The 17,381-nt window shown below is 33.1% G+C and overlaps 1 protein-coding gene and 1 long non-coding RNA gene across 2 annotated transcripts in view; one reads left to right on the top strand and one right to left on the bottom strand.

The window, feature by feature from the left end:
- Positions 1–225, bottom strand: part of LOC143252331 (uncharacterized) — a 47,848-nt gene extending 47,623 nt beyond the window's left edge. The window contains exon 1 of the long non-coding RNA XR_013028932.1: positions 146–225. This is a non-coding gene — a long non-coding RNA (uncharacterized LOC143252331). The remainder of the gene's footprint in view (positions 1–145) is intronic.
- LOC143252330 (A-type potassium channel modulatory protein KCNIP1-like) overlaps positions 1–16,309 on the top strand; it is a 69,846-nt gene extending 53,537 nt beyond the window's left edge. The window contains exons 6-8 of the mRNA XM_076504297.1: positions 1,691–1,903; positions 10,645–10,707; positions 14,731–16,309. Of these exons, the coding sequence (XP_076360412.1) occupies positions 1,691–1,903; positions 10,645–10,707; positions 14,731–14,778 (324 nt within the window). The 3' untranslated portion in view covers positions 14,779–16,309. The remainder of the gene's footprint in view (positions 1–1,690; positions 1,904–10,644; positions 10,708–14,730) is intronic.
- The last annotated feature ends 1,072 nt before the right edge of the window (positions 16,310–17,381 follow it).

Genomic DNA, 17,381 nt, shown 5'->3' with positions numbered 1-17,381 from the left:
GTTGATATATCACATGAACAACCAACATAACTGTATGGTTGTACATCAGTATGAACAGTTACGTTCTAAATAAGAGTGCATAAGAACAACAGTTAAGAGAAGAGAAGAGAAGAACGAACCAACTAACAACTGAACAAATACAAACCTCACACTAGCTGCAAACCCAGACTGAACTGTAACATCAGCTCACTCACAAACGAACACTGAAACTTCCAGAGAGAAATCAGTGTACATGTAAAACTATGTCAACAAAACAAATCAGCGATCGGCAACACGGAACAAGTGATTCCTGTTTTGTGGGAAATTGTACCAAAGGACATCTGGTACAATATTTCTCAACCATAAAGTGTTGCTGTTTTTAGGTAAACGTACACAATGGACTACTTTGCACTCTGTCCATCACGGGGAATTGAACCCAGAATTTTAGCATTATAAGTCCGTAAACCTATTGCTGGCCAACTGAGGAACTTCTGTGATAATGTGTTAATAATAAATTGGCTCATTGTTTGTATCTCCTGTACGTGTGTCGTCTGTATGTTTTTGTAATTATTTCCTAGTCTTATAAATACAAGCAGAACAAAAATTAAAATTAACCTGAATATCAAATATTACCGCCAGTGTGTAAACACCAACAAATAAAAAACAAACAAACAGAACTTTAAACTAACTTTCGCAAAGCGTTCTTTATAATAGTAAATAAAAGCAAAAACTGACTTCTCTTACTCCAAAGAATCGGTCTTAAAACATTTTAATAATGGCCGAAGAAGGTCGAAATAAAATTAACCGACAATATTATTGACTATTTGCAAACAGTGAATCATTGTTATGTTTCATAAATTAATATTAAAAAGTTAAATTAGACGAGACTTGCTCCAAATAGATCTTAAAAAGTACTTTTAACCAGCATTAAGTTAACGGCTGATAAGTTCGTTTGTTGTTAAACATATAAAACGAACTACCATTGCCTACTATGGGTAACGAAACCCGGTTATTAGAGTTATAGATCTTACCGCTGAGCCACTAGGAGCAGGCTAAGAAGTGAACGTTTAGTTCGAAACTTTAAAACTAAAAGTGGTGCACCTATTTTGAGAACAATCGTACTATATATAAAACATTAAAAATAATAAAAACCATACTAAAATTTAAAATCGTTGAAACGAACAGACGGAGTTAAGAAAAGATTATTTAACTGTTAAAAATCTATATGGTTAATGCTTTTTATAAATTTATCCGAAAGTTACCCAACCGACAACAATCCAATAGAATCTGATAGTTTATAGTTTCCTGGAGAAAAGCTGAAGCCCAAAATGTTAAGATAAACAATCACCGTCTGTTGCTTGAATATTTACATTGTTTTTATCACTTGAATTACTATGTAATCCGAATCTGTTGTGATCTAAGTACGTAATTTGCTATCATTCATACTACTGTCATTTTAGTTTTATAAAACTATAATAGATACAGGTTCTCAGATAACTTTCATATTAGAATTCACGTGTTCTCTCCTTTGAAGACATTCGTGCCCTACTTAAGACCTATTTCATGCCATTTTTCTATATAAATATCTTGTGTGAAAGAATGGGCATTGAGCGTAATCACTTTGAAACTAAGACTGGATTTTCCAAGACTCCCCTATTATTTTTTATCGTTAATAGTTATGGTAAAATCACTATTTAATTCTACTCCGTAGGATTTTGTCGTAGGACTGTCTGCCTTAACTCGAGGTTCAACTTTAGAAAAACTGCAGTGGACATTTAACCTTTATGATATCAACGGCGATGGTTGTATCAGCAGAGAGGAAATGTCTGAAATCATCATGGCTGTTTATAGCCTCATGGGACAATTCGCTGAGCCCTCTGTTGACGAGACCTCAGCACGAGAGCATTCCGAAAGAGTCTTTCAGGTAGTAAAATAATTGATCCTCCATGTTCTTGTTAATAAAAGAAATACATTTGTTTTTTTCATATCCTCACCGGAATATCTTGTAAGTGGAACTGAGACCGACGTATTTTGAATTAGCATAAATTAAAACAAGTATGTTTCTTCATGTTGTACCAGAATTACAGTTTAACGTAGAGAAGTCAAATAAGTATAGAGGAGGTTATAAAAAATGACCATACATGATTGTTGTAAGTGTAAAGTAGATTGTATTATCTAAGTAAACGAATAAAACATATTTAAATTCATGATTCTCCACGAAGTCAAAAATATCTATTACTTACATAAATGTTTTATCCGTTATTTTTAATTTTTGGTTTGTTTACAAAATATTTATACCACGCGCTTCAAAATACCATTAGCAAGTGTTTGATAATGGTGTGAAAAATTAACATCAAGTCAATAAGTGCATTGATTTAAGTACAATACTTGTTTGTCTTGAACTTCGCACAAAGCTACTCGAGGGCTATCTGCGCTAGCCGTCCCTAATTTATCAGTGTCAGACTAGAGGGAAGGCAGCTAGTCATCACCACCCACCGCCAACTCTTGGGCTACTCTTTTACCAACGAATAGTGGGATTGACCGTAACATTATAACGCCCCCACAGCTGAAAGGGCGACCATGTTTGGTGCGACCGGGATTCGAACCCGCGACCTCGGATTACGAGTTGAACACCTTAACACTCTTGGCCATGCCGGGCCTAAGTGCAATACCACAGTTCTTTAGTAACCTGGATAATTCTTATTAACCAATACACGTTTTGCCATTTTGATTTTATCAAGGCTTGTACATCTCAACATCAATCTTAAAGCATTTCTTGAACAATTAAATTTATTAATTTAATCTGCAAAATATATCTTGGCCTTCAGTGAACTAATGTTATTTTAATATATTTAGAAAAATACTTTTATATGTTTTTAGTTTTCTTTCTTACTTTTCCCTCTATATGGAAGCTCTATATTTGTTTTCTTGTATTCTTTCTCGAAGTTTTGTCTTTATTTCATACATATGCTAAACAAGACTGTGCAAATAGAAAGAAACCTTCAAATAATGTTGGCTAAGTAAACATAAGTTTCGTTTTAGCTCAAGTTTACATGAAACATGAACCCAATTTTTAAAAAAAATCTCGCTGAACTGGGGAGGAAGCGTATGAATATTTTTCCACTGGGTTTAGGCGTATATGCGTTAACAGGCTGAAACATTTCTTCATACAAGGATCCACGTGATTAGAGTTTCAACTATTTGCAGTTTATTTTAGTTATCTTTACTTATTTTATTGTATTATGCATTGCCAGAGCATGGTCATTTATTTCTCAGTATCAATGTATTTTAGTCAATATAGTCACAGTTAAATGTGGAATGAAGGAAAACAGCGCATTTGATCCCAAGTCGTGCGTACATGGAAAGCTAATCGTAAAAACTTCAGGGTTATAAAAATTTCCGATAAAAAAAAAGAGTGATATAATAACTCCACCATATATGTCATATCCAGTACCGATTAGGCCTATTGTTTGATACAAAAACTTTATTTTAGGTCGAATAAAATTCGACACTGCAGATATAGTAATTGATGAGCCACCATTTATATTAGTAAATTGTTCGAAAAACATTGGTATAGAGTGAATTAAGCGAGTGAAGTGCAACTTTTACCAACTTAAATATTTCCACACATATAAGTAAGCATTAGGATAATAATCTGTGGACATGATATTGTTTATTCGTTTTAACATCATATTGTTGTTTATTTATTTTGACACGATATTGTTGTTTAATTTTTTATCTGAACTAGCCTACTCGTCATTCAGAGTCCCCCGTGGATTTACAATGCTAAAATTAGGGGTTCGATTCCCCTTGGTGGACTCAGCACATAGTCAGATGTGGCTTTGGTATAATAATACACACTCATCATTCAGAAGAACTGACGAACTATGTGTGTATTTTGAATTTCCCTCAAAGTTACGAGAGGGCTATCTGCACTAGCCATACTCTTCTACCACCAGATAGTAGGATTAACCGCACATTATAAGGTCACTATGGTTGAACGTGTGACATGGTTTGGGGGTACGTGGATTCGAACCGGTTACTGTCAGGTTATATGCCATATACCCTAACCATCTAGCTATCCCTAACGAATTGTAAATCTAGCCGACCGCCTGACAAAGTATAATATGTAGAATGATATTGCTCGTCAGTTCAGTCTAGATCAGAGACAAGTAAAGTAGATTAATAACAAGTTTTGTGGTTACTTAGTAGATTAATAACAAGTTTTGTGGTTACAACCTTTAAAACTCACTAGACGCAAAAAAGAAATTCATTTAACTTCAAATAAGTTTTACGCTTCTTACATTTTGTGTATACTGAGACTACTATGCTATGTAACAAATTTTTACTTTTTCTTGTTCCTTGGCAGAAAGTGTTATTTCTCAATTGCTTATGCCTAAAGTAAATGGAAAAGACCTATTTTTCTCTTCAAACTTTGCTTTCATGACTTGGGAGCGTATAACGAAATTATGAAGGAAGACAATATTTGGGGACTGATACGTGAAAGTGATTTACATTACAGTCGCAAATCTCGAAAACACTACTCACTACTAAACATTTTTGCATAACTTTAGTATAAATACATGTAGATCTTGATTCATATGTTGTTTTATTCAGACCTTATGTAAATAAAAATGTGCAAATTTGCCCGTTTTTACATAGAAAATAGGTTAATTTCTAAATTTCATTATCCAGGTCACAAAAGCAAAGTTTCAAGAGAATAATGGCTATTTTCTGTACTTTTACAACATAAGCAATTAAGAAATAACACATACTATCCAGAAACAATATCTGTGTTACATAGTGTTATGTGTTTCTTGCTTTAAAGTATTAGTTTCGCAACACGTTTGTTTGTTGCATTTTGCTTAAAATTACTCGAGTACTATCTGCATAATTATTCCATATCTCAGATTTTACGCTCTAGAGGGAGTGCAGTTAGTTCTGTTAGTCAACACCATCCACAGAAAACGCTTGGGCTACCCCCATAGATAAAAGGGTTAACGTGTTTGTTGATGGGATTCAAACCCGCAGTTTGTGAGTCTCGAACCCCAACCACTAGACGATGCCAGGCTCGAAATATGTTTCTGTTTTAGTAAAATGTTTCTTTAAAAAACGAATAATTTAGTAAATTGATTTGGATGCCAGTGACTGTTTAATAAAGAAGGTAATGAAAGTGGACTATATAAGAATCGCCTTTCAATTTGTACCAAAAAAATAAAAATATGATTGGACAAAAAATAAAAAGAGGAACAAAACGGCTTCCTTTTAAAATGATTAAAATACATTTCTTTAAATTTAAATTTAGTAGAATAAGTTACGAAAATTTGCAATTTTTAAAGAATGACAATGGGTATATATATGATTAGATAAGATATTACTAAGTTTCTTAAACAAGTTTATTGTTGTCTGAAACTGACTGAGCTTGATTTTAAACAATAAATGTCGTATTAACAGGTCCTTACTTATTGAAGACTGCAAACAGTAACTTACTTATAATTGTTGTTCTGCATATTTTATGCGAATAATGTTTCTTAAAAGACGACATGTTCGCTGTTTCTCAGAAGGGTGTTGGATATAATATTACTGCTTTCATTGTCCTTTATTTAAGTATACATATGTCGTACGAAAGTAGGATCCGGATGTTGGGCGACAGTTTTGAAAAATAAGTAAAACAATACAGCAAGGGCTTGTATATATGTTCATTTAACACTCGCATATGTCTTTCATGTGGAATATTATATGTATAACTCAACAAGACAAGACACGAACTTATTTTGTTTTTTCTTCAACGTGATGAATGAATAGTTTTACAAAATTATGTATTAGGGAAACTATTTGTTGTTATAAAATAGTTGCTGTTGGTTTTAGTAAGTAAGAGTCGTTGTCAGCTTTAAAACTTACAACGTCAGCAGTGATTTATCGAAACATCTGTTCCACGCCAGTGTATTATGTTATCCTGTCATAGTATGGGGAACAGAAAAAACTTGTTTGCTTATTTCTTACATTAACGTACACAAGGAACAGTTTGTAAAAACCAAGGAATCGACCTAAAAGTTTCAGTTATTCTTTAAAATGGTCTCTTCTTTATCAGATGCTATCATTGTTATTTTTATTATTTGCTTGTATGCAAATATTTTGACGAAAAGTATGTGTATACGTGTTTTGTTATAGTGAAGCCACATCGGGTTATCTGCTGAGTCCACCGACTATCTTTCGGACTGCTAAATGAAATGAAAATAAAAGCAGTATCAGAATGTTATGTAGAATGATAGAGAGTCGTCTCTACAAAGTTTCACCCATATAAGATGCGTTTAATGACAATAATTATGAGAGACTGAATACGTGCATGTGAAACAGAATGTCTCCTGGTTACGTTCTGTAAATGTATAATTACATATAAAAACTTTGTTCCATGAAATGAAACACGTCTTCCCTGAAGAAATTTTAAGAAATATATACATGCGTAAAGCATAGAACGTTCGTATCTCAAAAATGTGGAATTTTATTTTAACTAACATGTAAAAATAACATAAATGTTATGTAAGTTAGATTTCTTAAACTTAATGCTAGAAACTAGGTTTTGATATTCGTGATGAGCACAGCAAAGACAGCCCACTAAATAGCTTTACACTTAACAAGAAACACACTTAGCCCAACATGACCAGGTGGCTAAAGCTGTCGACTCGCAATCCCATCAAACATGCTCTCCCTGTCAGATGTGGAAACATTATAATGTTTCAGTCAATCCCAGCATTCGTATTTTAGAGTAGCCTAAAATTGCTTGTGAATGGTGTTGACTAGCTTCCATTCCTCTAGATTATAACTGCTAAATTAGGGACGCCTAACGCAGGTAGTCTTCGTATTGCTTTGCGCGAAATTCAAAACAAACTTTTTTCAAATTCACTAGCTAGCCCTACATAGTTTTTTTAATCTAACAATACCTTTTTCCCCCTATACTTGTTTGTTTACTTTTATAACATGATGTACGTGGGTTAGTAATTTATAGAGTGTATTCTGAACCGTTATAAATTTTGCATAGAGTAATAATAATAAAATACGTAGTCAAAATTCGTGAAGACTAGTTTGCTCTATCAAATGATGATAAAATTATAGTTAATGCTAGAACTAGGTACGCGCTATGCCTGTTGAAGAAAAATAACGATGATGGGCTATTCATCGGTTTTTGACTTTGGGACGCTCTGGATAGCTGAAAAGTGGCATACACATCGTACACAGAGCGATTATTCCAGGTAGCTTCTTATCTGTTAGTTTCTGATGGTCTGTGAAAAGAAAATCCAGAAGACTTTTGTATTACTTTAATACGGGAGTCCGTGCCATCCTTACATAGAGAGTGCTATCGCCTTCTGTGATTCAATATAATTTTCGAACTGCATATACAGCACTGAAATGGTTTGTTTTTAACATGCCATAATAACCATAGTATATTTGATACTCTATAATACTTTTGATATTTTTATTCGACATTATGCCCGCCATAGTTACTGCTGTAATGTTTGTCTCAAAATTGGGGGTTTGGCCTAATTAAATATAAATAATAAACATAAGTATATTAAGTTAAGTTTGTTGAAATATTTTCTTATACCCGAATTTCTTACAGTGAAAAGGAAACATTTTATGCTCATACTGATTGTTTATTTGTAATTCAGCACAAAGTTACACAATGAGCTATCCGTGCTCTGCCCACCACGGGTATAGAAATTCGATTTCTAGTGTTGTAACTCCGTAGACATACAGCTATATCACTGGGGAGGGGAGCTGATTGTTATGAATGAAAATATACTTTAAAATCATCTCGTACTTGTACAGTTACAACTTTATATAATTCTATGTCTCTACACTATTCCATCATCAAGAAAAGGTGAGAGCGGATTTGTGGTTAACGTGTCTGATTATGAATGTGAAGGTTCATGGTTAACGTCTCACAGAATGGAAAAATTACGTTTCTCACTTTGATTATGGATGTGGTGTAAGAGTGACGACCAAATCCCACTGATAGATTAGAGCAGCACAAGAGATGTTGGTTGACAACTGTTAACTAGCTGTTAATTAGGTTCCGTTAGCGCAGCTAGTTTCCTGTCGCTTTGTACGAATATCTGAAACAAAACAAACTATATTCGATAAAAACACAAGTTGGAATATTTTATCGCAATATCTTTAAAGCTTAATGTATTGGTAAGTTGTAGTTTCTGTTTCACGGAGTTTCTCAAATTAACTTCAAGAAACAGAAACTTAGCTAGATTTGTTTCAATTAGTAGTCAAAGATATTTTATATGCTTTATTGATTTCTCTCTTTCTTAACATGAAGATGATCTAGGATGGTCGAAACGTTGTTCTCTCCTTGTCAATAAAAGTGTTAATACCCATACCAGCCGTTCTGAGATACAGGTTTATTGATTTAATATGTGAATCCGGTTTTTCCAGATGAATTTAAAAACAATGTACATCCAGTATTTTTATGAAGTCCTCCAAGTTCAAATTGTCAGACGAAGAAGCGATTTCTACAAATAGAGCGAGTGAATATATATAAATCTTTTACATGCTCGGCATGGCCGGGTGGTTAAGATACTCGCAATCTGAGGGTCGCGAGTTCGAATCTCAGTCACACCCAAACATGCTCGCCCTTTCAGCCGTGGGAGCGTCATAATGTGACAGCCAATCCTACTATTTATTAGTAAAAGAGTAGCCCAAAAGTTGGCAGTAGGTGGTGATGACTAGCTATCTCCCCTCTGGTCTTATACAGCTAAATTAGGGACGGCTAGCGTAGATAGCCCTCGTATAGCTTTGCTCTAAATTCAAAAACAAACTTTTAAAACAACAACAAAAAATATTAAACTGTTCTTAAGATAACAGTGAAGAAAAAGTTACCAAAAAGCGAAAATTCTGAATGATTCACCGCTTAATGAAGTAATAATTAATTACACCTGACAGATTTAGAATGCTAAGCTGGGTAACATTTACCTGCAATGTTTTCTTTATGAGTTAAAAGACTAAACATTTATAACGTGTTACCCCTCTTTAAAAGGGAAGAATTTTAATACTTTGGTAATCACCAAAATAAGCTGCAAAATTTTCTCAATTAATAGAATTTTCGAAGTAGCCGTTATCAGTCACGTCCCGTGTGTTTTTTGTTTGTTTGGGAATTTCGCCCAAAGCTACTCGAGGGCTATCTGTGCTAGCCCTCCCTAATTTAGCAGTGTAAGACTAGAGGGAAGGCATTTCTTTACTAGTGGGATTGACTGTAACATTATACACCCCCACGGCTGGGAGGGCGAGCATGTTTAGCTCGACGCGGGCGCGAACCCGTGACCCTCGGATTACGAGTCGCACGCCTTACGCGCTAGGCCCGTGTGTTTTCCTTCAATGCTTAAAAACAACACAATTCATGGCTTTCGGTGAAAACTATGTAAAATCGCCTGAGTTTGAGTGTAACAATGGATTTCTTAAGTAAATTACGTTTTGTACGTCTCTAAATGTTGTTTAGATTCCTGTATTAAGTTATACATACTATTCTATAATTAGACAACATTAAAAGTCTGAAATTCATACTAGGTTACAAATGAATAAGATAAGTTATTTTAACATTTGGCACTATGATAACGGGCTGATATTTACCGTTATTCAGAATCTTAGAATTAATTGCTGTATTTGTTTTAGTATTAAAAAGTTGCACGAGGTATATTTATGTATCAATGGTTAATAATACTATTTTCTGTACTAATTTTTTTTTCAATTAACAGATTTTATCTTTAAATAAAAATACTGGTGATTATAAATATGTTCAACATTTTGAAAATCATTACATTTGGATGTTTTTTATGTACTAAAAAGTGTACTCTTTAGTAGCTTGGCGGTAAGCTTGAGGGTTTGCAAGAGTAAAATTCGGGAGTCAATCTCGGATGTTCGTATAATGCAAACAGGCGTTCATTGCTCAATTATTCATTTAAATAAACGAAACAATCTAACAGAACGTTGAATAGTTCAAATAATGTTACTGTTGTTGTTTGCTGTTAAGCACAAAACTACACAAAAGGGCTGTCTGTGCTCTACCCACCACGAGGAAATTCAAATGCTTTATAGATTAAAACATTAGGACGACGAACGGACGGCAACTGAACGAGGAGAAGCGATGTTGAACTTTGCCAGTGAAGTTTGAAATATTAGAAGTCAACCGGCTGTCCGTTATTTTGAGCTTCCAAGTGGCTCAGCGGTACGTCTGCGGACTTATCAACGACAAAATTCAGGTTTCGATACCCGTGGTGGGCGGAGCACAGATAGCCCTTTGTATAGCTTTGTGCTTAATTCAAAACAACAACAAAACCATTATTTTGAAATTAATATCACACGTTCCTTTGAGAAACATAATAAGTATTGCGCAATTATAGCCCTCTAGTGTAAGATATGTTACTGGCTGCAACGTCTCTCCCTTTTCACATTATTGGAGGTCAAATTCTTCCATTCCACCATGTAGTAACACCTGTGAGAACACATATAGTTTCATAACGCATTTGTTGAAATGTGTTTTATTACGTTCTGAATATATTTTTAAGCTCTTAAAGTATGTTTCTTTCCAGCTCTGTTCTTGTAGTTTCACAGGAGGAAGCATAAGTTCAACACAAAACGTTTCTCTTTTTTTTTTTTTTTTAGCGATTGGACAAAAATAAAGATGGCGTAGTTACCTTTGACGAATTTATGGACACCTGTCTTAAGGTTAGCATAACCATTTATATTTTTAATTAACTTTGAATACAGATATAAATAGTTATATTTAATGTTTGTTTGTGTTGTAATAGTTAAATATAACTTAAGAAGGAGTTTAATTATTGCTAATATTAGTTTTATCGTTTCATTTTGACAATGTGGAGAAATAACCAAGCCTCTTCGTGAAACATAAACACGTATTCAGTATTCTAATTCGCTGAAAACAAATATTTAAAAATCAGTAAAATATTTACTACTACTAAACTTGACAAGAAGCCACTTACCAATAATGACTTGTGAAGGACTAAAACATTTACACATGTAGTTACAAATCCTATAATCAAATTGTCGCATTTCTCAGTTTGCCTTCAACATACAAGGAAAAAAAAGAAGGAGTCATCTATGAATTCTTTGTAGTGAAAAAAGGAAAAGAAAATCTCCCAATCCGATGATGATTTATCAAGATCACAAAGTGTATATTAAAGAACATGATATTTCGTGTATTAAGTTTATTTTATTTTTCAATTTATTAAACATTATTCTTTGTTGTTCTATTAAATTTGGACACCACAACATGATACAAAACTGTAACTCCATATGAAAACCATATCACAGGCAGAACAATTATATAATCAAAACACTTCTAATGTGTACTGAAATTAGAACGCTAAAGAACACAAAGTGTCATTTTCAATTGAATTATAATGCTTTAACAACCAAATCTTCATTTCATGAAATCACAATCAACCTAAAAAAGCAACATCACCTCTGTTAGTCCAGCCAAGTACAGGTTGTAGCTAGCTTTGTCTTTCCACATGAATGCCAGTACAATTACCTCACAAAATCAGCTTGATGGTTACGAAATCAATTTTATGGTTACCAAGCCAGGTTGATGGTTACAAAATCAATTTGATTGTTACCAAACCAGACTGATGGTTACCAAATCAGCTTAATGGTTACTAAAACCAGACTGATAGTTACAAAATCATCTTAGTGGTTACCAGATGAGATTAATCAGTATGAATACAGAGGATGTCCACGTTGGAATCATCAATATAAGTGCCGAAGTTCAGTGATATGCATGCTATTTTGAACCTAAATGTTAAGTGCAGAATTTTAGCCTTAAAAAAAAAACATTAATGGGCGTGTGTTTTCACATTGGGCTATCTGCTGAGTCCACCGAGGGGAATCGAACCCCTGATTTTAGCGTTGTAAATCTGGAGACATACCGCTGTACTAGCGGGCAAGCCATATTAATAATACCTCATATAAAACTGGAGAAATATATTGTTTATGGTAGTAATGTGCTACATAATACCAAAAACGAATGTTTTTTGTAAGACGTTGTAATTAGAGTTCAATCTTTGTACTCATTTTTAACATTAAGATGTGATTTGAAGTTTTTAACTGTGACAACCATCATAACTTGAACTACTGCTTGATGAAAAAAGTTAATAAAGCATAATAAGAATTCCATTATGAATTTCTAAATACAGATCAATATCACTGCAACTAACTTTATTTGATGATAATTCTAGATGTTTGAAAATTACGTCATTCATTTATAATGAAAAAGAAAATCTCAAACTTAAGATTCTGATCACCAACAGAACGTTGATTACGTTAATATTGTAAGTAAATTCTCCTTTTTGTGGAGTTTGATACCAGAATGATTTTTATCCTTATCCTATATAACAATTTTTTAACATGGTGTCATAAAATAAGTGTCACTTTGGCAAATACATAGTTCTCGAAGTGACGTGACGTGTACTTTCATATGGAGAATCTTTAACTTTTCATTCGTATATGGCTTGGGTAATATCGATTTATTATTCCTACAAATATTACGAAAGTGAAGATCCAGGAATAAAAACAGTAATGTATTTCCTTTAATTAGTACTTTATTCAATTAACGTCGTGTACTTTGCCAGTATGTTTTATGTTTCTGCGTTTATTAATTAGTGTTTTTTTAATACACACGCAAATGCATATTTATATTATTTATTTAAATCAAATGTGTTTGGAAAATGTTGGGAAAAGCAATAAAACTCATTTTCTCTTGCAGCACCATTTGTTTACAATATTTCATCATATTTACTTATGAGTTTAAGAGGCTAAGTGTAGCCTGAACAGCTAATTCTATAAAGAATAAATAAATTATAAATTATATATAAATTAATTATATAAAAAACACCCTTCAAATATTTACAAAATGACGTTCTCAATATAGTTTCAAAACGAAGTGTAGCACTGCTTTGTTCCTTCAATGTTTCCTCTTACAAATTATCAAAATAAAAGGTGAAATCACAATGAAATCAAATCTATATGTGTGACTACCGGGTTTAAAATAAAAAACAAACAAACATTGTTTCCGTTAACATAGAACATAAACCTTTCTTTTTAGGAGCCACAATAATATTAACATATCTAATGGAGCTCTTTCTAATTAATTAAATATTAACACACATAATATTAGATGCTTATAGGCAAATAAAGATATGGTAATTGATTGCCCGCGTTATCAAGTATTTACTGAAGTAAGATAAATAAACATTAATTACCCAAACTGCTACAATAATGATAGTTCTAACTCTAATAATTGTACGAGTTCTCACAGTACAAATAAACGAGGCGTATAATCTCGTAGTCTCTTTACATGCAACAATTGCACTTTCTTAACTTATAAATATCGTAATGCTTTTTACAAAAAACAACCAATAACAACCACTAGTAATCATTTCTTCACTAGGTTGTTGTCCAAATTTCACATTCTGTCATTAAAATATTATATTAAGCATTTCTATTGTTCATATGTTTCTGTTTGACAATAATAAATCTGTACAAAAATGTGTACAGTCTCAAGCGAGATTATATCACATTTGTAACAAAGAACAGTTCTTAATTACGTAATCAGTCAAATGTGACACTTCTGTTCAGGCTGTTGTGTTTTTTAACAGCTCATTCACGAAGAGTATTTACTGTTCAAAGTGGAGTAATTCTTAATCAATCATTCATCTGACACTTCTGTTCAATCTATAATTTTCTTATCCGTTTAATTGTCTGTAATACTTCTGTTAAGTTGTTAAATATTATTAATTACTGACTATATTTTTGGATATAAACACCGTTATTGTATGTTACCCTAATAATCGATAATAACTGATTGTTGTTTCAGCGACCTCAGAAGATCAGCTTGGTGGTTAAAACGTTTTACTGATCCGTATAAATACAGATACTGTTCACATTGGCACCTTCTATAAAACTGACGAACTCTAGGGTCATACTTACAAACGTTCAGTGATATACACTGGAACTAGAAGTTTAGGCAAAGTTACTAGAAGATTCCTAAATATAGTCACCATAAGCGATAATTCCTTGTTTAGGTTATAGCCTACATTATTTAATTGCTAACTTAACATCAATCATCTGTGGTTGTAATGTCTCACCCAAGTTTTCAGCCAGTTTTTGTTGTGTATTCATTTTTAATGATTTGTGTGGTTGATACTTAGGACACTAAATATTTTGTAAAGAACGAGGCACGTACTTAGTACTTGTTAGCTTAAGTCTTTTCAGCCTGCTTAAACCTTTGCTTGAATCCATTTAGGGCTAACCTTAAAATTATTTTGCGATACTTTGAAAACGTAACTCAAATAAAACGCACAATTGGACCAATTAAGTCTGACTTTCTGGAACGTAAAAGTTAACCAAAATGGTTTATAGTTTGTTTTAGAAAGGATAGCTCCATAATTCTAAATACAAAATACTAAAATCTCTAAACGGTACTGATAAAACAGAGCTACGGTTACGTTCTGTCTTTCACTGATGTCGTTCAGATCATTTAACTTGTTATTCTATCAAAATATTGCGCAATGGTTTTAATCAAAGAGTTGTATAATGAAACAGAAATAGTGAATTAACTTTACAAAGAAACAAAATTGATTTTTGGTTTGGAAATAAAAACAACAAAACTTTTGTGTCATTAACTGTTGATAATTTTCGATGAAACCAATAACCGTAAAGAGTATCTTTCAGGATGAAGACATGATGAAGTCTCTTAACTTATTGGACACAATCCTATGACCAGTGAAAACGACCTCAAGGAAGAGAATAATTCCAGGTTCTTATGGAAAAGAAAAAAATCTCTTAACCTCGTGCCATATGTGGGTATATTTGAAAACAAAGTGTGCCATGGTGGTTTTTCAAGTTCTTTACTTCCATTTTGTTTTTCTGTGATGAAGTCGTACGAGTTGTGTTTGCTTTCAAAGCTATATCTCAGCAGAATGTATTGCGACAAAGCGATTTTGAAAAAAAACTAATTTCTAAGTTGGAACAATCTATATATGTATATCTGTTTGTTTCTCATGAAATATTTGGTTAATATTTGTATCACAACTTACAGTACTTCTCACTATATTAAAGACAATTTTTAGCTATTCATTCAGTGGTAATCTTGGTTAAACGTGTTGAGTCAGAGGTCAGGTCAAGGTTATCATAATAAAAGTCTAAAATTAGTTCATTTGTAATACAACGAGGGAGTTAGTCTTCGGCAGAAAGAGATCTTTCCTATTTTTAACTAAATACGAATATTTCCTTTATCAATAATCCTAATACTAAAAATAGATTTTTGAAATTGTTGTCCTTATGCTTCTTTGTAATTAAGCACGGTTTCTAGTGGTGTGAGTCTGCAGTTTCGCTGTGCCACTGGGTGGATGTTGTCCTTAATACATTATTTTAGTTCTATTGAGTGACTGGCGTCGAATAATTAAAAATAAACACTTCCAAAAATAACCAACTTTCTTACAACTTCTTTTAAAAACAATTTACATACAATATGTTCAAATGTTCTATTAAGGCAATACATTTGTCATGATTTTAATTAAGCCTTTCTCACCTGACAATCCTTTTGTGCCCTGTCTTTTTTTTTTTTTTTTCATCGATACCATCTTATTCTCCCAAACGCACAAAAGATTTAAAATCAAATTATTATTTTGTAGGCCAAGGTGTTTAGTTTCGAAGAATAGTTGTCTCTTGTTTTACATAACGTTGTTTTCACAAAATTGTACCGGGTGATCCAAAAATAACTGTCCTACATTTAAAGGTTTTCTATGAGGATAAAATGCCCCGAAACCTTTGTTACTTTGTCAGTAAGTGTGTCATGTTCATATCCACTTCAAATATATTCGTAGAGTAACCAGGAATAGACGAAATTTTGGAATAATTAATAAACTGTACAGAAACAGCTAGCTTTTGGATTACCCTCTGTTTTCTTATCTAATATATGTCTCTGGTGAAACTATCATACAGGATTAGTTAAAAACTGCTAATTTTTCTTATTGTTCTGAAATAGGTGTGAAATATCTGAAATCGGCTGATTTAGAGCTCTTGTTCTTGTTGTTTTGCCATATTGTGGAATAGTCCTTACTAGATGTCATGGTGTAAAGAATAAATCAAAGTCAATCAGATTCTATCTCTGAGACTATTAGTAAAATGTGTCAATACAAAGATTATAGCAGACAACTATATTACTCCAGAAATGTTTCTTTCCTTATTAAATTAATAATATTTCACTGTAATAAAAAATAAGAAATAAAACTGTGTGCATTTATGCAAACCAACGTCTACCAACTCTCGTTTACTGTATATTTCTATTGCCAGTTTATCCACCCTGGCCCTTCTCGTGTACCGTCCTTCATAAACTGCTATAAAATATTTCTCACGTCCCAGAGAAACAACGACATACAGAACATGACATACGGAATGTAGTGAAATGTATATTCTTTATATATAATACCTGTGGAATGTTCTAGTATGAAAAACAGCCATAACCAAAAACCATCCACAATTTTATTCATTGTTTGTTGTCTCTAAGAAACACTTTCAACCAAACCACTACAACAACGGTCACGAGTAGCTACAAATAATGACAAATATGCCAGCAGCTATTTAAAATCAACACAAAAGATATTGTCTTAGAAATTGGCCTTGGCCGAACATCGGTTATTGATTTATTACACTACCAGAAGTTTCTTCCGTACCTTGTATACTGCCAACAAGAGCGAAACTGTGACTTGTAATGCTGGATAAAGATCCATAGTTTCTATCGCGAGTTATGTGGTCCGACGAGGCATATTTCGCGTGAAATAGAGTGCCCAACACCTATAATTCAAACTCCTGGGCACTGGACAATTCACAATGGCTGCTGCAATACCAAAATCATTTACAATGCCACACTAATTTATTGTGTGGCATCTATTGTAATCACATAGTTGAACAATAATTCTACAACATGACACCAGATGGGGATGTTTCTGCTGTTGAAAGTATACGAAAGTATTTATTTCCACAGAAAGTCTATACATTAAGCGTTTGTTGTAAGTGGAAGTGATTTGTCAGACAAACATAGTGGAAGTGATTTGTCAGACATACAATCTGTATCTTTGTTATTATTTACTGATGAACTTAGAGGAGTAAACATATCTTTGCCCTCTACAACTTTGTTACAGACATTTTTTACAGACTGATAGTTTCGAAGACAGCATTTGGATGCCCATGTATTTACCATAATATTATGACATTATATTAGATATCAAACAGGCTCCCAGTATGCCTAAATACGCGTATGTCACTATATTTTCGATATCGTATTCAATATGAATAGTATTTACCAACAGTTAATTGACTCT

The sequence above is a fragment of the Tachypleus tridentatus genome, chromosome 6, assembly GCF_004210375.1.
Source record: "Tachypleus tridentatus isolate NWPU-2018 chromosome 6, ASM421037v1, whole genome shotgun sequence".
NCBI classification, from domain to species: Eukaryota; Metazoa; Arthropoda; class Merostomata; order Xiphosura; family Limulidae; genus Tachypleus; species Tachypleus tridentatus.
Note: the sequence above shows the minus strand (reverse complement) of the source record. Positions and strands in the feature narration are given on the sequence as shown.